The sequence below is a fragment of the Ricinus communis genome, chromosome 1, assembly GCF_019578655.1.
Source record: "Ricinus communis isolate WT05 ecotype wild-type chromosome 1, ASM1957865v1, whole genome shotgun sequence".
NCBI classification, from domain to species: Eukaryota; Viridiplantae; Streptophyta; class Magnoliopsida; order Malpighiales; family Euphorbiaceae; genus Ricinus; species Ricinus communis.
The window spans coordinates 4226800-4248580 of record NC_063256.1 but is presented as its reverse complement, the minus strand read 5'-3'; the positions used below and the strand labels follow the sequence as shown (position 1 = coordinate 4248580).

Genomic DNA, 21781 nt, shown 5'->3' with positions numbered 1-21781 from the left:
AATGTAGAGAGATAAAATTATTTACTGTAAATCATTTTGCATTTTAAGCCATTAATAAAAACTTTTTCAATTATGGCTTCGCAATTAGCCACTAAAAACATCATTTTCGTCCCTGATAATACACAGATACGAAAAATTTCCATTTTATTGCCAACAGAGCAATGAATTAGTAAACAGTTTAATACAAGAGATTAACAGCCCTTGGTAGCACTAGACATTTTATGATTTTTCGTTAACATTTCTATGATCCTTAACACTTTGTGATTGTTCTTTCGTTAACATTTCTATGATCATTCATAGCCCAATTATTGTCTTTTCATATATGTTAATTGATGCTATATAAGGAGGAGTATCATGTCCTGTGTCCAAGAAGATTTTTGTTGAGCTGTATCAAAGAAAAACAGAACCTTCATTTTCTTTTATTTCTATTTTTGAAATATGTAATTGTTGTAGTTTATGCATTGTAGAATTCATGACTGGTAGAACATATGCTAATTGTTGGGCATGTATTTTTTCTTGTGCAACTTCAATAAAATTGTACACGTTGATTTGGCATTGTGCTTCTCTTACTGGATGAACTAAAATATTGATTCACTCATGTTTTCACTATCTTTTCCTTTTCCTGTCATTTAAAGGCTGCTTTGTTAAGGCTGTGTGTGTGTGTGTATAACAATGTGTTCAGTTGCATTTACTTCTTATCCTTGTTTAACGCAAAGATCTTTCCTTTTAGAACACCCTCCCTTTAATCTGAGGGAATTGTAAATCCTTGTTCCATGATATGCTGGCAATTATTAGCAATCTGTAGAAGCATTATGCCATGTGGTCACATGTTCTGGCTTAAGTAATCTAATATATGTGCGTGCTATGTGTCACCTGCAATCCTGAATTTTGTTTTGAGGTTTGCCTTCTTTTCTTCTTAAAACCTATTTTTCTATCATCCCACAGTTTTATGCTTTGGGACTTCAAGTTAGAATTCATTTTGGGCTTTGGCTTATAGGATATGAGTGCAGTATGTATGTTGCACGGTGCTGCAATCAGGAATGCTTCCTTCTCATACTTTTCAGTATCCTGAAAAACAAACATTGTTGGGTTAGTTTGAGCTACACTGCTCTTGCGTACTCCAGCCATATAGCATTTCCAATGAAAACCATGTATTGCATATGTTGAATTTCATCATTCAATTTTAGTTATTCACTTGCCATATGAAAATGTATGAGTTTGTTATTGGGCAATGAATTTTTTGTTATTGAGTTTCCTACTGCCTTTGATTTGTCTTTCATTAACTGCTTGATTGTTTTTACTTCTAATCTTCGTAACTGGCCTAACTATGTAGGAGATTGAATTGGTCCTCTTCTTTTCCTTTATCTCTTTTCCCTTGGAGACAAAAAGAATCACTGGTCTTTCTGATCATCAACTACCATCATCCTGACTATAATCTAGGCTAGAGAGAATTGTGATAAAGTTGGCTGTGCAATGGATGTTCTTTCATGGAAATGTGCTTAGTTCACAAGATAGGAAGAAAAGTTTCGAGGACTGGTATACACATTCATGTAACTGGAATCTAGTAGCAGGAAACTGTCTTTCTACAGACTTGCACTGTAAAGATATGATAGGCGGAACCCCCTTTTCATCCCCACTTGCTTAAAACTTGATATATATAGTCATGAACGGTATATTATTGAGAATTTGAGCTCAATCTTCACAGATGCATAGAATTTGTATGTGATATATGGTTAAAAATTCAAGCCAATGAAGCCTAGACTAAAGGGTTCAAGCACTTTCACGTACTGTTTAGTTTGATCCGGAGGTAATGCTTCTTTTTAATATTGTTCAAGGAATCATGAGGTGTTTAGTTAAATTCAATTAGGATATACCCAACATATATAATGACTAAAGATGAAAATTCAATAACTCTACATTCGTGTTATTTACTGAAAATCTGTGCTGGCAAGCTAGAATACACTTCTGTCGGCAAACAAAGCATGACAAAATTGATTGAATTTAAAATAGCATTTAAATTAAACAAAACAATTACTGGTTTAAAATTAAAAAAAAAAAGAAATATATATATGAAGGACCAATAAGATATAATCAAACCATATTTGGATTGTAATGGAATGATAACTCGTTTAAAAGATGTGCGGAAATGGAAGGGTCGAAACGAACTACCGTTTGTAGATCGTAAATATGTCCAAAATCAGACAGCTAATATTCAGAATGGCGTTATTAGATCTGAATTTGAGTATTGTCGCTGATTTTTGCTCTCATCCGAGGTTCCGATATCTCTGCTTAATATAATTACAATGTCTTTTTGTTTTATAAGAAAACAAATGTCGTTTTACATTTATCATTAGTGTTTTATACGACTTGCTTAATTCTGCAGTTAGTTTCAAATATTACAGTCGAAATCAACTGATTCTTGACTTGTCAGCTTTCTTTATCATGTTTGTTTATGGTTTGGTTTGCTAATTTTCTAGTATTTAATATTCCCTTTTTCTTAGGAATAACTTCAATGCTTATGGTTGTTGAACTTTAAGATCTAATAGAAATATTGATTAAGAATGAGAACATGGAGTGGAAGGCGTCGTTTCATCCTTTGTTTCTTTTTTCTTCTCGTCATCTTTCATATATTCTCTGGTGATTTATCCTCCCTCCCTTCTCCTTATGTTTTATTTTTCTATTTATTCATTACCTGATACTTGAACTAAATTATTGCTTTATATTTTAAAATTTTAAAAATAAAATTAATTTTAGTGCTGGAATTGTATTCGAACTCGGTCACTGAAGCTCTCCAGAAAAATCGGAATAAAAAGTCTTATCATCTGGTTCTTGGGCCTGCTGATAGCCAAGGCTTGCCTAATCGGTTGCAATGCGAAGGTTTCTTATAGTCTTTACTTTTCTTTTACTTGTTATTGTTTCTTGCACAAGTACTCAACAAAACCCATTTGCTAGATTCTTCCTCTGACTCCAATGTTAGAGATAACGTTGCATTTGTTACCGTCTTTACCATTTACAACACTTCACTGGATTCTTTTCCTGATGATAGATCATCAAATTTAGTCATTGTTGGGAATGTTTTTTACAGTAAGACGGAAAGGTCAATGGCCATTTTGAAGATCCACTTCTAACCCCGTAAGCCATTAGGAGTTGTCTTAATAGGGAGTTTGCTTAATTCATGGGGAGTAATCTTACAGCCGAGCCAGAGCTAGTTGTTGGAATGATAAGCTAATCCCTAGTTTCCCCTGAAGGGCTTTAGATAAGATTTCCTATTAGGGTTATATATTATATTCATTAATTTCATTTAGGTAATTGATTCCGTGGAAGTCATACTTGAAAATGTTTTAATCTAAACGTATAATATATGTGATGACATTTTGTTAGCCTTTGGAAGTTAATAATGATCAAACTTAGTAATAACATCGGGTCTCTAATTGTGCATATTGAAGACCCTAATTAAGTATTACGATCCTGTGAGGATTTTATTTCCTCGAAATTCATACATTTATTGGATAACTTTTATGCATTCACCTGACAGCTTATTGGGCATGCTTACTAGATGATCCTTCAGTGTCTAGTATTCAACATGTCAAATGGTGGATCTATGCTAAAGGTCATTTGTGGTTTAAGTTGAAGGATGCTGATAAAGGGAAACAACAAAATTCAATATAGTAGCAATTAGAGTAAATATTATAGTTTTCCAAATACAAGATCAATTCTTCTAGTGATTCTCGTAGAAAGTGCATCTTTTGATTATTAACTTGATTCTTTTGTCTTTCAGGTATAAGGCTGAGTGTGAATGTTTTGATATATCTTGATGTGAAAAAGGCTCTAGAAGGTAGCTTAGCCTAACTTTTGACCTCTTTAGCACATAGTAAACAGTATCCAAGTTAAATACTTTCTACCTTTCATTTGCTAGTTAGGGATTCATGAATGAAAGTGTTGTTCTTTCTTTTAAAACCTTTTTTGTTGTTCTGTTGAATGCAGATGGAATGAAGCTTTACGTATCAGACAATAGAGTGATCTTGACTGAAGGTTTTGATGGTATTTTGTGCCTGTAAAGTACTTTGAAAAGATCGAGTCATTGCGAGATAGACTACCAATGTCATTTCCAACATGACATGATTATGATTGTTTTCACACCCATGAAATGATCGATTATAGTTACGAGAGGCCCTTGTTGTTTTGTGTCATGTACTTGGCATGCTACACCATGCATGTAGCTTATGGTGAATGAATGAAATTGATTCAAGCATCAAAAGGTGAATAAAAAAGTAGAATTAAAGCTTTTGATGAATTAAAGTAATACAGCTAAACGCAATAGACTATGAGATGACATAATAGAAGATTTTAAACTAAGCAAGAAATCCTTGAGAGGCTACTGAATGGACTAAACTTGCAAGAAGAGACTATCTGATCCTAAGTATATAAGATCACAGTAAGAGAAATCAATGAAAGAATACGAATGCTTGTCACACATAAGATAATTATCGATTCATCATTCTTGCAGACAGGACACTGAAAAGCAAAGTTAAAGACATGCAAATTTTGGAAATTTCTTTTAGAGCATGAAGTAACAATACCAAGACCAATTGAGTCTGCCAACATTTTCCAAAATAAAGAAAACATACAATAAAATCATTAAATTGATCAACATCATAAGTCAGCCAATGTGAAGCAAGTACAGAAAAGTAATTAATCACAAAAAAGAAGTTCTAGTTCAATTAAAATAACTAACATTCAAGAGAAGCAGCATTCTTACCGTATGCCTTCAATATACGCAAAATCTTGCTGCAAGTAACACTCTTCACTTGAGCAATCCCATGAGAATCACGAAGGATAACACCAATTGTAGAGGGTGTCAAACCTTTCTTGGCAGACTTGCAAATATTCTCATCAAACTGAAACCAAAATAAGTTCAACTTTAAAACATAAACAATATGCTTTAAAACAAAAGAAAATGAAGCAATTGACAAAATCATTAGAGTTAGGGTTAGGATTTCTCAAATTCTAAGAGAAAATCTTAAGCCAACTAGGCGGCGTTCTCTTGTAGGGCAAAGCAGATGCCGATATACCCTTACTGGAAAAGAAAATAAAATAAAATCGAATTAATCAAATTGCACTATGAAAAGGGATTGTCTGAAAACACGATAAAATGAAATGACTAACCCTCTTCTGTGCATGCGTCACATGGTGGCGGGTTGTGTTCATCCGCTGCTTTTTTTTCGCGCTTTCTGGCTCACACAACACAAACCGTACAATCAAAAGAGAGAAAGGCTTCAAAGGATAGGTTAGGGATTTTATATTTTGTTAGGCACGCTGAATGGTTTAATGCTTTCCGGTCCATTTTAGTGTTTTGTTGAAAATCAGCAACCTAAACGTAAAGCCCAATAAGATGCATCAAACAATAACCCAAGTCAATGATAGCTCTCTTGTTTTTTCATATTTTTCGGTGTTTAGCAACTTATTAGCTGATTTTAATATGAAACACTCGAGCCAAAAGTGTTTTTTTATTTTTTAAGAAAGAAAGAACTACAAGTGTTTGATTAGAATTACAAAGCAGTTATTGATGAATTAAAAGTATTACAATTTAAAGCATATCTTTTTAGAGACAATTCAACGCTGGATTTATCATTTTCCTCTGCATTAGATTCCCGGCACGTGGTATTATTATTTTTCCTCTTTCATTTTTATTAGCACTGACATGATTTAAATTTAATAAAATAATTTTATACATAGTCCGAAATCTGTAAAATAACAAATATGTAAATTATAAGATTATACTGATTATGATAGAATTCATAGGTATATTATTACTGTAAATATTAAATTTTATATTATCAATATGTATTGAAACTAGATATTATTTGTTGAGAGATATTTCAATATTTTATTATTAACTATTATTCAATTTTCACGTTTAACTATTTTTTATTTCAATAATTGAAGTAATATTATCCTATATACTAATATTATTATAAGAAATATAATCATCGTAAAATCTTGAATTTTTTAATTAAAAGACTGCAAAGGTAATTAAAATTGTCAAACATAATTGATGGTAAAAAGAAATTAATGATGAAAGAGAATAAATGGTCATATAAGGTAAGAAAATGATAGCAAGGGAGAGAAGAGCATAAAAGGAATTGAAAAGAGAGAAGATGAGAAGACATTTTTTTATGAACAATTCCATCTTTTCTTTTTCCAATAAATCGCACTCAAGAAGTAGTCGTATTTTTGGCATAAAATTAGAGAAGAAAGTAATAGAGAGACATGATTCATGTAATTATATATAGTTTTTCTATGCTATGTCTTTTATGATCTAAAGCTATTCCATTCATCTGAAAAGCTTTATAATGGGAACGCAGCCTTCCCTTAGCACAGACATTAAGATATTTGAAACTATCTTAAACGTTCTTTAAGAAAAAAAAAAAAAAAGAGAAAAAAACTTGGGAAAAGTATAATAATTTGAGCAGCTACATAAAGTTAAGCGCCTTTCAGAGAAAGTGAAACCTTTTCAATTATCCTACTTTCAAAAAATAGAAATAAAAATGGTATTTGCATATCTTTTTCCAAAAAGAAATTGATGTATACCGTGTGTGTTCATGGTTGTACAGTAAAAGGTTTGGCTTCTTTATTTGGAGTCCTCTAGCTTAATAGAAAATAAGTACCTAATGATGGGTATTTCTCTAACGATACCTTTCTTAGGATCACTGCTTTAGAAAATAAAGTCTTTCTTTTTAATTTTTTAAACATCTTATAAATAAAACCGAGCAAATATGGTCAATTTGATTAAATTAGAATTGATGGATTTTCTTGTTTTGAATTCTAATTAGACTGAACTTGCTCAATTTAAATAGTGCCTAGGATGCTACGAAATGGTCTGTGCTGTGGGGTAAGACTACAAGTAGAAAAGACCACTGACTACTCCCCCTTTGAGGAGTTATTATCAAATATAACGTTTCATTTGAATATGCAATGTGTGCTCACAGCCATACAAGGAATAAAAGAATAGTTATAAAAGCTGTAAAGATAGAACAAGGAAATGAGCAATCCAGCTAGGATTCTGAGACTGTGGTTCAGTTTCTTCAAACCAAAAGGCTAAAGAAAATCATTTCAATCATTTTTTTTTCTTTACCTATAATGCAGCATGTCGTATGCTTAAATATAGGCTTCAAAGCATTTAATTGTACATATGGAGAAATTGATCGATATTAATAAGAGCAATGACGAAATTAAAACAAACAACAGTACCAGATGACCACCAAGGGTGGAGGCTTGAAGAAAGATGACCGGGGACTGCTGCGAGGGTGGAAGCGGCTGCAATTGGGGTTTGCGAGGGCAGAGGAAAAGAGATTAGAGGGTGGAGGCTGTGAGGTTGAGACAAAAATAGAATTAGGTTTGTGATTTACGATTTAGAATTACGTTACTATGTAAATGCGAAGAAATGAAGTGGGTTATACACTTTGGGTTTAGCAAGCAATTGAGCCAAGAGACAGGACTAGAGAGTATACATGTTCATGGACCGGGCTTGGACGGATTCGGACCGGGCCTGACGGGGCCTGACTTTTTTCTAAACAAGCCCGAAACCGCCTAAGCCCAAAAATATTTTATATCTCTCTATCCAAGTCCAAGCCCTAAATTCTTTAAAGGGTCCGGCCCGGCCTGGCCCAGCCCAAGATGGAGTCTAGGTTCATTGTCCTATGCGTTCAATTCATTGTCCCAAATTTTAGTTACATTTAGGGTTTTTTATTTTTATTTTTATATTATTAATAATAATAAAACTATAAGTAGAAATAATAGCTAGTTAAGTGGTATAGGACACTTAATTATAAGAAGAGGTCATAGCTTTGAGTGTTGAGTATGACATATTTATTTTAAACCTATTTTTTTAGTAATTATACTAGACATCGGGCCGGCCCGGGCCGGGCTCTCAAGCCCAGCCCAAATAGTGCGGGCCTGGCGGGCCGGGTGGATACCCAGGCCCATAAATAGGTCTACTAGAGAGTTACATATAAATACTGTATACAAATTGAGCTAAGGTTTAACTTAAATCTCTGACATAATGAGAGCGGTTAAAACAATATTAGTTACTGCAATCTAATAGTCATACTCGAATGGTTGTGGCGGTTCTATTATATATAATCCTATAACGGTCCGAGTAAGAGAATGCAACTCTGCTTTATTTCTTTCTTTCTTTTGACCAATAAGTGAATACGTAGATTTTTACTAGCTGGGTAAGAAATGAGATAAAACGTGGGATATATAATATTTGCTTAATTTACAACTCTTATAGTAGTTAATAGCTAACTGATGTCTCTAACATATGTAAGAGTACGAACTGAATTATAGTACTAGTTAGTTTACTGTGAGATCGATCTCACAAGAAATTATAGAGCATATATTATAAAGACAAACAAAATACTAAAAATAAATCTAAACACTCTAAGCTAATGTTTTGAGAATGATTTTAAGATTTACAAAAAAAAAATCAAATAACTATAAAATAAATATGCAACTAGAATGATTAATGTAAATTATATGGTAAAATAGCATTTAGTCTAGTTTATACTTAGCAATCCTTTTATTTTTTTTTTAAGTCCAAATCTAATGAATGAGAGATGGTGATGTGCATTTTTCATAAATCACTCAAGCTAATGACGTATATTAAAGTAAAAATGATGTTTCTAATACTTTTAACCTAAGAATTTTTATAACAAATATTACTATTAAATTGATATGATGATCAACCAATAATAATAGATGAAACTAATACATGTATAAAGGTAAAAAAATCATTCATTAAACTCATAATATATAAGGTTCATACATAAATAAAAAATTCAAATTAAACACTTATAGAACTTAGCCTGACATATTTAATTTAATGATCATTGTAATTAAATAGATTGACATAAGATATATAAAATAAAAAATTAAAACTCCCTTAAAATTCATAAGTTCTTTAAGGAATAAAGAAACTCTCCACGTCCTGAAAAGCTTATATAATTCTTGAAAGAACAATGCAAAAACTAACTAAATGTTGTAGAAGATGAATTGTAGGGAATTTACAGAGAGAAGAATAATTAATCCCCTCTCTTGACTTCTACATTTTGTAGAGATTTATTTTTCAGAGTCATTCTCTCAGCATAACACTATTATAGTTATTCTCTTATAAACAAAATAAACAACTTAACAGATAATTATTCTTAATAACATCATAATTAATTAATTCTCTTCGTTGGACTTGATAAATTCTATCAGACCTGCAATTTTAGTAATCCGTGTTTCTTTATTTCAAGCATTTTACTACTGCAGTCCAATTAAAGCATATTCATGCATTTTTTGGCTCATGTTTTCCATTTTTTATTATTATCACTTGAAATTATATAAGAAAACTAAAGTGAGGTAAAAGAAACACATAAAATACTTTAATTATATATATATATATATATATATATATAATATAAACATATCACTAACTAATATTAAATATTTGAGAAATTATTATTAGTCATTGCCACTAAAATATTCATCAATTAAAATTCTAGTTTTAATAATGTATATCATAATATTATTAATCTATTTATTATTAGAAATTTCAAACCATTATTTCAAGAAAATATAATAAATGACTCTATATTATTATTTTTTATAGAAAATTAAAAAATCACTATAAATTTAAATTTAAATATAATTTAAATTTTGATTAAAGGAGTGATAAAAATATTAAGAAAATGTTATTTAATTAAAAAAAATGTTAGTGAAAGTTAGAGGTTTAAGTTTAGGAACAAGTTCTTTAAAAAAATTGAAAAACACAGTTTATATAATTTCAAATCTATTCACTGAGAACGCTAGAATGTCGGGTCAAACAATATCTAAGGCTGTTGCTTGATTTATTTTGTCTTGGGTTTCTTTTTCTTTTTTCTTTTTTAATTGTTGGCTTTGGCCTCCTCATCCAGAAAAGAAAAGAAAAAAGAAAGAGATAGAGGTTATCTTGAATATTCCTATTAGTCTTATTAATAAAAAGGACAAAGTGATATGACATTTAGATTCCCACTAAATCAACCTTCATTGAATAGTTTGTTTGATCATGAACTTTATTCTATTATACCTTCTTCCTTTATTTTTTTCATAATGACAAATTCCGGATAAAAGTCTTGTTTATCCCTTAATTAAAGAGCTGTTCTATGGATAACTTCAGCCTGACTATAAAACTGAAGCTATTTAAACTAACCATGGTGGACTCCCTAAGATGTCTCTATGCTGATGGAAGAGGAATTAGTAGAGCATGCTTTACTCCTTAATTGTCGTGCTATAGCCTCTCAGTTACCTTTTAGCTTTGGATTTATTGCAAATCCGGTAAGGTTTATGTCTTTTAAGAGTTGGTGTTGGTATAATATGTAGAAACACTCCTTAGAAATATCAGGACGACACACCCAATAGATATATCAGGTCAAAGATCTAATGTATGTCGTGGTGTATGAGGAAAAATAAGAATGCTATAGTTTTAAAGTTCAACTTTTATTCTTTTAGTAAAATGAAAGGAGAAGAAGCGGCTAATGATTGCAATTCTTCTCAAGAGTCACTATACAAATTCTATTTTACAATAAAATATTTATAAAGTTACGGTTAATTTTAATTTATATCAAGTTCAAGCCCGCCATATTAATGTCAATTTCAAAATAAAAAAAAAAATCTAATGAAAACGCAGTTTGAAATCTCGATGACGAAATATTATTAAAAAATTATTCTTTCAAAATTTGAATTCAAAATTTCAAGCCATTTTGCAAAAGTTATCTCACTATACTACTAGATGGTTCTAAAATTCAATTTTGATCCTGCTTTTATTCTCTCAACCAGAAACTCTCACTTGCCCATGGCCTTTATTTTTCAAACTTGTAATTACTTTGTCCAAGCTTTGATACCTCTAGAGGATTGTCCTTAGGAAATTGAATTAGTTCATGATATTATTTCACTTTTATCTTATATTTCTGTTAGTAGATTTAGTTTCGTACAATACATTTTGTCAAAAGACAAGATAATCTCGACAACTTTAAACAATAGAATCTCTTATCATTAGGTCACTATCTTTATCTCTAATTTTCATAAGGGAGTGTATGGTTTGCTAGCAGTTTGGGATTGGATGTCGCAAACACTCGGAGGAATTGATAAGCAGCTGGTTCAAATGTCTTATAGGTGGTAGAATCCATTTAGTGAAGTTGGATAGTGAAACAAAAGGAGCAAAGAGTGAGTTAAATTACATAAAAAGATGAGAGACCCATAAATATGTTACCATTTGGTTGGTTCAGCAATGCTTTTTATTTATTTAAACCAATGCTTAAATGTTAAGTATTTTTAACTCTAGTATGTAATTGTTATTCTTTTAATATTAATTACGTATTGCAATATTGATTTTAATTTGGATATTTAATGAAATATCAATTAAAATTTAATGTTGTGGCTACAATATTGGTAATAGAAAAAAGAAACCGAGTTATCCTTAAACACTTTAATTAAAAAGTTTATTCAAAATCTTAGAAATCTAAAGCTTGAGATACTTTCAATCTTTGAAACAAATGATAAAAAAAAATAGAAATAAACAAAATATTAAATTTTTTTTTTTCCAAATACTAATAATGATGAGTATAATATTAGAAAATTATATATTGCTAGATTATATACTTATTGATTTATATGATGCTGTTGTTGGTTATAAGATTAGCTAACAATTCTGCTATCGACTCAAATCTTTTTATTTATTAATATGATTAATCATCTATAATTTTATAAAATTTAAAATTAAGATAAATATTAAAATATATTATAAAAATTTAAAATTTAAAATTCAAAATCACATACTAAATTTAAAAATATGTATAAGATAGATAATTTAGTTAGCAATTAAGCTATTCAACTCAAGAAAAACAAAATCACCAAAAACAAGTAAAAAGCAATGGTTTAAGAAAAAAATCAAAATTTTGTTTTAAAAGGCACCGAGTGGACCATGGCTGGTGCTGTGTGTGTATTGAACTGTAGACGCGCTCAAAGCATTCAACTCAGAAAGAAACGTATCTATGTGCGCTCCACTCAAATCTAAACTGAACTAAACTACACACCTCCTTAAAAAAAACGTCTTTTGGAACTTCTATGAAACGGCATCCAAAACCCACCGAAAAGGCCAAATCTCTCTCTCTCTACCGTCAATCATCCATTTCTTCTCCACCTAAAAAAAAAAAGTTCAAATAAATTTCTAATTAATAATTTATAACAGTAATAATAATTTGTATTTCTTTTCTCAGAAAAAAAACAAAAACAATAATTTGTATTTTATTTTAATTTTTGCTTCGTAATAATTATTTCCCCTTTTATCTGATTTTGATATATTTCCCTTTCGTCAGCCTTTAATATATTACCTTCCCCTTCCCTCTCTAAAAACCTTTCTGTTTTTTCAAACCCTAATTTCCCCGTCCGTACGCAGACGATTAATAACAATAATAAGAATAATGATAAATATCTGCCGGTTAATCTAACTGTCTACGGTTTTTCCTAATTTCTTTTGCGATTCGTTGTTTAATTGTGGTTTTGGAGATCGGGAGTTTCGGTTTGGGAATCGGATCGGAGAGGGGAAATAAAGAGGATGAGTAATCAGAAGAAGAGAAATTTTCAGATAGAGGCGTTTAAGCATCGGGTGGTGGTGGATCCGAAATATGCAGATAAAACATGGAAGATTCTCGAACATGCTATTCATGAGATTTACAATCATAACGCTAGTGGCCTTAGTTTTGAAGAGCTCTATAGGTTTTCTTTTCTTTTCTTTTCTTTTCAATTCTTGCTTTTAGGATATGCGATTCTTTTGATTTTATGCGTATGCTTAGGTTCTTTGATTAAACTTAATTACATGTTATGCTTGATTAATTAAAAAGCTGTTTAGATAATTATATTTGGTGATTAATTTCAACTATCGTAATTTTACGTTCCTCGCAGATATTAGTTTCGCTAGATGTAATTTTGTTAGCTTTTTGGTGATTTATGCAAACTGTAGAGATTTTTGATGACACAAGGAATTTGCTTACCGGATTACTGCTTGTGGTCTCTTACTTTGTATTGTCTCAGTCTTTTCGTTTTAGCATTTCTAGTCATTAAAATGACAATGGATAAAAGGAAAACAGAGAGAGACAGAGGTTTTAATATTACCTGATTGCCAGTTTGGTAAATATTGTGCGGCAGTGGTGAGTACCATTTTAATGTAAACAATAATGCATTGGTTTCTTAGAAGATGAAACACAATGAAATCAGCATTACAATTAGGAAAATTGAGAAATCGTTTTATTTTTCAAGGTGCAGATAACATCCACTTGTATTTTACACGGAGTATTTTGTTACAATAAGAATTTACACCCATAACATTAATTACTCTGTGTGTGTGTGTTTGTGTGCGTGTGTGTGCGTGTGAGAGAGAGAGAGAGAGAGAGAGGATATTGAAGTCTGTCTAGTGCTCTATTTTGTTTACATGTAAATGTTTTTGTTCTTTCTTAAATGGTTGCAGATTGATTTGATAACCATTCACTCTTTTCTCCCTTGCTTTCCCATATGCAACCTTGTATCTATTTTAGACAGTTCTTATATTATGCATTTTTTGAGACTGTTGTTCAGGCGACTTCAGTTAATATGTATGGTCTATTGAATTCCATTCATTCTGTCTGGATTTTTCAAATGTACTATTATTGTTATTATTATTATTATTATTTATGCCTCTTTCACAATGTAAATCCAAGAAAAGATGGGATGAAGGAGAAAATGCAGACAGTTTGAAGTGGTTGTGTTTCTAATATTACAGTTTTGGCGTGGTTTCAGGAATGCCTATAACATGGTGCTGCATAAATTTGGTGAAAAGTTGTATTCTGGTCTAGTTTCAACGATGACATCACATCTTAAAGAAATCTCAAAATCTATTGAGGCTGCTCAAGGGGATTCATTTTTGGAGGAGCTGAACAGGAAATGGAATGACCATAATAAAGCATTGCAAATGATTAGGGACATATTGATGTACATGGATAGGACATACATTCCAAGCACTCATAAAACCCCTGTTCATGAGCTTGGACTGAACCTTTGGAGGGATAACATCATACACTCCAGCAAAATTCAAACAAGGCTTTTGAACACACTTCTTGAATTAGTTCACAGAGAACGAACAGGTGAAGTTATAGACCGAGGATTGATGAGGAACATTATCAAGATGCTTATGGATTTAGGTTCTTTGGTTTACCAAGAGGATTTTGAGAAGCCATTTCTTGAGGTTTCAGCAGAGTTTTACAAGGTTGAATCTCAGAAGTTCATTGAATGCTGTGATTGTGGGGAGTATTTGAAGAAAGCTGAGAAACGTTTGAATGAAGAGATAGAGAGAGTGACACACTACTTGGATGCAAAGAGTGAAGTCAAGATAACTAATGTGGTGGAGAAGGAAATGATTGCTAACCACATGCTGAGACTAGTCCACATGGAGAATTCTGGTCTGGTGAATATGCTTCTTGATGATAAATATGAAGACTTGGGAAGAATGTATAACCTATTCCGTCGGGTATCTAATGGTCTTCAGACCATTCGAGAAGTGATGACTTCTCACCTCAGGGAGACTGGTAAGCAACTAGTTACTGATCCAGAAAGGCTGAAGGATCCCGTGGAATTTGTGCAGCGTTTGTTGGATGAAAGAGACAAGTACGATAGCATCATAAGCTTGGCATTCAACAATGATAAAACATTCCAGAATGCGTTGAATTCTTCTTTTGAATATTTTATTAATTTGAATGCTCGCTCTCCTGAATTCATTTCATTGTTTGTGGATGACAAACTTCGTAAAGGTCTAAAGGGAGTTAGTGAGGAGGATGTGGAGATTATTCTTGACAAGGTGATGATGCTGTTCCGCTACTTACAAGAGAAAGATGTTTTTGAGAAGTATTATAAACAGCATTTGGCTAAGCGGCTATTATCAGGAAAAACTGTCTCTGATGATGCAGAGAGAAGTTTGATAGTCAAGCTCAAGACTGAATGTGGATATCAATTCACTTCAAAACTAGAAGGCATGTTTACTGACATGAAGACCTCCCAGGATACAATTCAAGGGTTTTATGCAAGCCACCCAGAGCTAGGGGATGGACCTACACTTGTAGTCCAAGTTCTGACGACAGGATCTTGGCCAACCCAGCCTAGTGTTACTTGCAACCTACCTGCTGAGATGTCAGCACTGTGTGAAAAGTTCAGGTCATATTACCTTGGGACCCATACAGGGCGGAGACTGTCCTGGCAAACTAACATGGGCACAGCAGATATAAAAGCAACATTCGGAAGGGGTCAGAAACATGAGTTGAATGTATCTACATATCAAATGTGTGTCCTTATGCTATTTAACAATGCTGATCGGCTTAGCTACAAGGAGATTGAGCAGGCAACAGAGATTCCTGCTTCAGACTTGAAGAGGTGCCTGCAATCCATGGCTTGTGTGAAAGGAAAGAATGTTCTTCGGAAAGAACCCATGAGTAAAGACATTGGTGAAGAAGATGCTTTTTTTGTCAATGATAAGTTCACAAGCAAATTCTACAAGGTGAAGATAGGAACTGTCGTTGCACAAAAGGAATCAGAACCTGAAAAGCAGGAGACTCGGCAGAGGGTGGAGGAGGACAGGAAGCCTCAGATTGAAGCAGCAATAGTTAGGATCATGAAGTCAAGGAGGGTATTAGATCATAACAATATAATTACTGAGGTCACAAAGCAGTTGCAGTCACGGTTTCTGGCAAATCCCACAGAGATTAAGAAACGAATCGAGTCTCTTATTGAACGAGATTTCTTGGAGAGGGATAGTGTTGATAGAAAACTGTATCGATATCTTGCTTGAAGGGATGGCTTGAGCAAGTTACGTTTTTTCTCTTCTTGTGGGGATGGTTTAGCTACCAATTGGACATGTACCTTGGTAAGTGGAGAATTGTTCTATTTCCGCAAGTTTATTGGATTTTAATGAATACCATTTATTTCTGCTTTCACTGTCATCTGGACTATTGTTACTTGTCTGAAATTAGTGGCCAAATCATGCTGTATTTACTCGTTCTTCCAAACTCAAAAGGTTGTCAATAATTAGGGACGACTGCAGCAGTCATAATTTCAGTTGTGTAGATAGCAGGGACCCTGTCAATACACTTTCATTTCAACTAAATATTGATAGCAATTTGTCATGTTTATTATTTGAAATTAGTATTCTTGCAAAGTTATAATAGGTTTCTCTGAAGTTTGCATTTTGAGTTGTGATTTGATCAGAGGCACTGTATTTGATTTTGACAAGAAAAGGAATCTTGAATCATCTAATCCAGTGAAGTTTATTAGGCAACTTGAAGGCTTTGCTCCTGTGTCCAAGCAGCAGGGTTTTTCAAGAACTTCTGTAAAATGTTGCATTGGTGTTATCTGTGCCCGGAATGTTGTATTTCTGAATTTGCTGGTTCAAGTGATTAATATTGACGTTCCTTGATTTTGGTTGTATCCCTTTGATTCACTAGAGAAGAGGGCAAAGAAGTATGCAGGAGATAAGCTTTCCATGAAATGTTGATTCTTGGTTTACCTGAATTAAAGGATTGCATTAAGGTAAACTTGTGTCATTGAGTGGGTTATAGTTAAATACAGTTACATCCGGGTAAAAGTGATGTTTATTGCTGCTTATTCTGTATTTGCACAAGATGATGATCTGAGTGGGGTCATTAAAGAGTTGGCCATTATTGCAGATGATTATGTTGGAACAGTGGTGGCTATTACAGGCGTTTCCTATCAAATGCCACTTCTTTGTTTCCTCTTTTCCACCTTTTTCTGGTCTTTTTAGGGTTCATGGATAGGACTTGAAAATTCGAAGATTTTTTGTTGTCCTTGTTATTTTTACATATATTTAGGAAAATTATACCATTGCTGACGGGGTATATGAAAAGCTGAAAGATACTTGGCATACCATCTATTGAAAATTTCGAAATCCCAATAAGACCACCGATTTGAGTTTCAAAGCAAGTTACGGACATTTCATTTGAAAATGATGTTTCCAACGATAACCAAACAAAACCGTCAATAGAAATATGGAAGGACATTGAAGAGCTTCTCATTTGCATCGTATAACTTCACTCGGGAATAAAAAAACAAGGGCATACAACCATCGGGAATCGATCTCCAAATGTTAGTTTATCTGAGGCCAAAATCATCACAACTATGATATTTATCGACCATACAAAACTCCCAAGTTATTTGAGCACTATCAAAGTCGAAATATCTCAATTATTCTGAATTGCACACCACATCACCAAGAAGATTTGCAATTGACACTTCGGGCCATCATTCAGCAACGAGGATACGGTTTTGTATATCTCTGAATGTACTGACATCTGCTCCCCATAACCTGCTTATTTGTAATATTAACAACTACCAACAAGTATTATGGCCCATAAGTAGGTGTTGCCTGTCCTCACATCGAATCACGAAACTAAAATGTATCTAGTATTTATTATAGTCTCACTTCTTTCCAATAGGAATTTATAAGAGAAAAAGAAAGAAAAAAAAAAAGAGGCCTGAAATACATGAAGTGCAGTGCACTCACCAGCAATCAACTCCAGTTGCATTCGCCCCTTCTTTATCTGCTTTAAGATCATCACCAATGTGTACTGCCTTGCCTGCTGCCACATTTAGTTGATCTACAAAGAGTGCCGAATATTTTGCAGCATAAGATGCAATTCCATATTAGTCTCGATAATGGGATTTCCATACTATCTGTATTTTACTTATGCTGAAAAATCGAAAGGAAAAAGAACAAAGGGTTGACACTGCCCCAGACAGCATATGACCAAAGACATTGTATCTGTCTGTACAACAGTCTTGAGCACCAATACAACATGGTCAGTTTAATACAACTATCTCATAATACATAATGCGTGCCATCCAACATACTTCGAAAAGTTTAAAAGATAATTAGCTTAAACATTCTTGAAGTCTTCCCAATAAGGATGAAAGGCGTACACACAGCTAGTGGATGGGGGTGGCGGGCGCTTTTTTTCCGGGCCATACCTCTAATGTGGTTTCAGCAATTGCTGGTGTCTGATTTTGAAATCCAAAGAACGCATGAACAGTTTATACATTAGGCAAATACAATTTATGCTGAAATTGGTTGTCGCTACTCCTATCTGTCCTTAAAACAACCTATAGGCAAAAATCCCATAACTTCAGATGAAAAGGCAAATGCATGCCAAACATTCTAATAATTTGTCAGCCATTATGTCCACAATGAGAAAGTCTGGTGTCGTGCTACAGTTTCCTTTGTGCTCTCATCCCTACTGCCCCAATTTGTGGTAATAAAACCAATACATACCTAAAGCAGCTTTAAATATGTTTGGATCTGGCTTTTCATATCCAACTTCAGAAGATATAATTAGAGCATCAAACCTGAGAAAGAGACAAGTATTTAAAAAAAATAACAAAAAGAACCTTCAAATCTGATAGAACGGGGCACATCTAGCTGCCCTATGTCTGCTGGCTATTTTCAAAGGTGTTGAAAATGTAAAGTTTCATCATCCATAATTACACTCCTAAAAGCAAATTCTAAAATCTCAATGGAGAAAGAAATTAAGAAAGACATGATTTTTGTAAGCTCATCTACATCATGAGCCTCCATAGAGCAAAGGATCACATCCAATTTTTTGTCCTTCTAGGGGTAAGTTAAGAGAATGAATGCCACCAACATACCATAAGTCAAATATGTAAAGTTACTGTGGACCTTTGCAGTTCAGAAATAGCAGCTCGTTCATGGAGAAGCTAAATCAATGAAAGTGGGAGAGAGAGGAAGAAAAAGGAAGGAAAAGACTGACACTTACAGATTTATAACATTTAGATCCTGTAATAGCTTCCTTAATCGGGTGTCAAAATTGGACACAACAGCCAGTTTAACTGTGCCATTAGTCATGAAGTTGGGAAAAGCAAGAAAAAGTTAAATTCAGAGACATTAGGTGTTGCAAGACTTAGGCATGAAAAAAGAGAATATTTATTGAATATGACCTCCAGCATCTTTCAGAAAGAATAATGTTTCATATGCCCCATCTGGAAGGCGCCATGCATCACCATCTGCAAAGTACTGCATGAAGCAACCGTTGGGACTTGATACAAAGGACTCTAATATGAAATGATTTCATTTTATCTTTTTTCCCTTTCTTAAGTTTTTTTGAATGATAGAAACCAAGAATATATGCATTCAACAGTATCATTGAACGGAGGAATGCGGATGTAGAAAGTGGGTCTCACAAAAAAACCTTATAAAGTTCTTCAAAATAATCATCATTATCACAACCAGTGGCTTCAGAAACAACAAATTTCCAAAATGGCCTTGCATCTCCCTGTTAATAGCAAAAGAAATTCAAGATAGACCAGATTTTAATCAGCGCTTCCAATTACAAAAGAAATTGCTTTCAAGTTTAAGGAAAATAGCTGGTGAGCAACAAAGAACAATTGTCTAATCAAAGGAACATGGCAATCCTTGTTTTCTGCATATTGCTTTGTAACCATTTAGAAAAAGAAAAAAGAAGATAGACCACAAAGTTATGAGTTCTCAACAGCAGGATGCATGTTATTCACCTGACACATTAAGTGGTCCTAGTTAAGAAACTTATTGATATTACTATACAATCAATAACATTGGGAGAAGAATATAGTGAATAAAGAGTTCTAACTTCTAATAACCAGAAGAAGAGGAGATTTTGGATGGCTGATTTCATGAAACAGGAACGGATGTTCATCTGACCTATAAATGTCATTGGCCATATAACAAGTTAGTAAATGGGCATAATACTAATAGCTGCCTAGTACAAATTCAGTAAAATTTCCCCATCAATATCTTATTTTACATTAGAAAAGAAACACAGTGAAAACCATCCACCAGTCTAATGAACAACTGTGCTTGACCAAAGCAAGAATCTTGACCCGTTCACCTATAAAAATATGCCATCCATGCACATTGCTACATCTTTTAAAATATTCATACCTAGCTAAAACAAAAAAAAAAAAAACATTATCTAGCATGTATTTCTTAAGAAAATTAATTGTAAGAATGGGTTAATGGGTGAAATGCAATAGAACATATTCAGTTTACATATCAAAAGAGAAAAATAATTCCCCATCATCTGAAAGTTAAAAAAAAAATGTGAATATCTTTAACATAAAACAAGGAAACGAAGGACAAAATCAGATCATTAACAACAATGACCTGGTATCGGAGCTTTTGAGGCCATGAAGCAGAAAAAGCTCTCTTAAATCCCTTCTTAATTTCAGCGGAACTTGTAGACAGACCTGGAACCATAACCATAAAGAGAATTAGCTGCAACCGAAGCAACATATTATACAACAGATTAATCAAGTTGGTTCAAAAAGACCCAAACTACTTAAACAAACCATGCCAAGAATGCTACTTAAAAGTCACAACCCAGTTCCTCCAACAACGATCAATTCACCAGCAAAAGCAGCAATTTTACGGAGCAGGTACGACCAATGGCAGAACATACAAAAAGCTTCTAACAGATTAAATAACCCACTACTTCTCTAGCACTTAAAACGCAGAGGTAAATTGCTAAAAAATTATTATTGATATTAATTTTTAATTATTATTAATATTGAAACAAAAAAAATACAATACAAAAAGGGGAAACGAGAGAAACCATATTTTCTGCCAATAGAAGCATAAGTTTCTTCAACAGGATGAGGCAATTGCAAAAGGGTGCCACCAGCATCCAACAATAATGCATCATATGCCTTTTTAAGGGACTTGGTTCCTCCTAATAATCGAAAAAATTAGAACCTTTCTGGGGTCAGATAATAAAATACCCACATACATGTACACATGCTAATATGGAAGAAAGAAAGAGAAGTAACAACCAGAACGAATGGACATTGAAGAGCAGCGAAAAGAAGAGCTAAAGAGTTTGAAATTGAGAGGTTTTCTTAATGCTCTATAGAAAGCATTTTTATGACAGCATCTCGTCAAGCAAGCTTCCATTTGCATTGCAACCAGTGAGAATTTGCTTTTGGCTTGGACGATCAGTACTACAAGGCCAGCTGTGGGGAAATTTAAGCAAAAATGTGGAGTTACAAAAACAACCCTTTTCTTTAAAAGAAAGTCTAATTAACTGGCCACATGTTGGTAATTTATAATAATTTATCATTAATCTTTCAGGATAATAAACTCAAATCGTAAGGTAATAGATTTATATGTTTTGCCATCGGCGTTTAAGAGTGAAAAGGCTGGTGAAGAGTCTTTCCACGTTCTGTTATGAGATTGCTTGATTCATACCTCTGCTTGACATACATTCTTCTTCTTCTTTTGTCGAATAGACGACACATATGCTGAAAAAGCCAAATATAAGATATTGGAGGAAATTAAACAAAACACACTAAACAATGCTACTAAATGATTTATTTAATTTCCTCCAATTCTGACGTCCGACTTTGACATGTTCCTGCAGATAAGACTTTTTGCTAGATGCTTAAAGAACAAATGAACAGGTTGGATATGAGATATTGGAGAAAATTAAACAAAATGCATCAAACAAGCTATTTTATTTAATTTTCTCCAATCCTCACATACAACTTAGACATCCTCTATCCAATAAGGGTTGTAATTGTAGCTGAAAAAGCAATTTGAAGGCTGGACATTAAATATTGGAAACAGGTAGCCAAAAAATATAATGCCAGATTGTTTAGTTCCCTCCAATTTTCACATACA

General features: G+C 33.1%; 3 protein-coding genes and 1 long non-coding RNA gene across 9 annotated transcripts; 2 read left to right on the top strand and 2 right to left on the bottom strand.

Moving 5' to 3' along the window:
* Window positions 1–2146: 2146 nt before the first annotated feature.
* On the top strand, window positions 2147–4245 carry LOC125369418 (tRNA 2'-phosphotransferase 1-like). The gene is made up of 4 exons (XM_048371580.1): window positions 2147–2174; window positions 2755–2877; window positions 3779–3835; window positions 3985–4245. The coding sequence occupies exons 1-4, from the start codon at window positions 2147–2149 to the stop codon at window positions 4056–4058; spliced, it is 282 nt and encodes a 93-aa protein (XP_048227537.1). The 3' UTR covers window positions 4059–4245.
* A 380-nt stretch (window positions 4246–4625) lies between these two features.
* On the bottom strand, window positions 4626–7470 carry LOC8260614. Of its 4 annotated transcripts, none has more exons than XR_003079515.2 (3): window positions 7252–7470; window positions 5167–5371; window positions 4626–4898 (listed from the first exon to the last, which is right to left on the bottom strand). It is a non-coding gene; the product is annotated as an uncharacterized LOC8260614 (long non-coding RNA). The 4 variants fall into 4 exon arrangements; XR_003079514.2 differs by having other exon boundaries at window positions 5167–5231; window positions 7252–7448; XR_001535437.3 differs by lacking the exon at window positions 4626–4898 and adding an exon at window positions 4905–5077 and having other exon boundaries at window positions 5167–5231; window positions 7252–7453.
* A 4810-nt stretch (window positions 7471–12280) lies between these two features.
* On the top strand, window positions 12281–16037 carry LOC8260615 (cullin-3A). Its single transcript, XM_015721331.3, has 2 exons — window positions 12281–12798; window positions 13855–16037. The coding sequence occupies exons 1-2, from the start codon at window positions 12638–12640 to the stop codon at window positions 15890–15892; spliced, it is 2199 nt and encodes a 732-aa protein (XP_015576817.1). The 5' UTR covers window positions 12281–12637; the 3' UTR covers window positions 15893–16037.
* Window positions 16038–17023: 986 nt separating this feature from the next.
* Window positions 17024–21561, bottom strand: LOC8260616 (haloacid dehalogenase-like hydrolase domain-containing protein 3). 3 transcript variants are annotated; one of them, XM_015721332.3, is made up of 10 exons: window positions 21350–21541; window positions 20935–21114; window positions 20718–20834; window positions 20270–20352; window positions 19320–19403; window positions 19069–19144; window positions 18888–18960; window positions 18386–18459; window positions 17621–17714; window positions 17024–17445 (listed from the first exon to the last, which is right to left on the bottom strand). In XM_015721332.3, the coding sequence occupies exons 1-10, from the start codon at window positions 21360–21362 to the stop codon at window positions 17439–17441; spliced, it is 801 nt and encodes a 266-aa protein (XP_015576818.3). In that variant the 5' UTR covers window positions 21363–21541; the 3' UTR covers window positions 17024–17438. The 3 variants fall into 3 exon arrangements, with proteins under 3 accessions (XP_015576818.3, XP_002522417.4, XP_015576819.3); XM_002522371.4 differs by having other exon boundaries at window positions 17024–17422; window positions 21350–21531; XM_015721333.3 differs by lacking the exons at window positions 17024–17445; window positions 17621–17714 and adding an exon at window positions 17774–18114 and having other exon boundaries at window positions 21350–21561.
* Window positions 21562–21781: the final 220 nt, after the last annotated feature.

Excerpts from the sequence above, each read along its gene's own strand:
- LOC8260616 (XM_002522371.4), bottom strand. Across the intron at positions 18,961-19,068 it reads CTTTCTGAAAGATGCTGGAG|TTAAACTGGCTGTTGTGTCC; the intron begins GTCATATTCAAT and ends CTAATGGCACAG. Across the intron at positions 17,423-17,620 it reads GCAACTGGAGTTGATTGCTG|GTTATGGGGAGCAGATGTCA; the intron begins GTGAGTGCACTG and ends ACAAATAAGCAG.
- LOC125369418 (XM_048371580.1), top strand. The coding sequence starts at position 2,147 with ATGGAAGGGTCGAAACGAACTACCGTTT. Across the intron at positions 2,175-2,754 it reads GTCGAAACGAACTACCGTTT|TGCTGGAATTGTATTCGAAC; the intron begins GTAGATCGTAAA and ends AATTAATTTTAG. Across the intron at positions 3,836-3,984 it reads TGTGAAAAAGGCTCTAGAAG|ATGGAATGAAGCTTTACGTA; the intron begins GTAGCTTAGCCT and ends TGTTGAATGCAG.
- LOC8260615 (XM_015721331.3), top strand. The coding sequence starts at position 12,638 with ATGAGTAATCAGAAGAAGAGAAATTTTCAGATAGAGGCGTTTAAGCAT. Across the intron at positions 12,799-13,854 it reads AGTTTTGAAGAGCTCTATAG|GAATGCCTATAACATGGTGC; the intron begins GTTTTCTTTTCT and ends GCGTGGTTTCAG.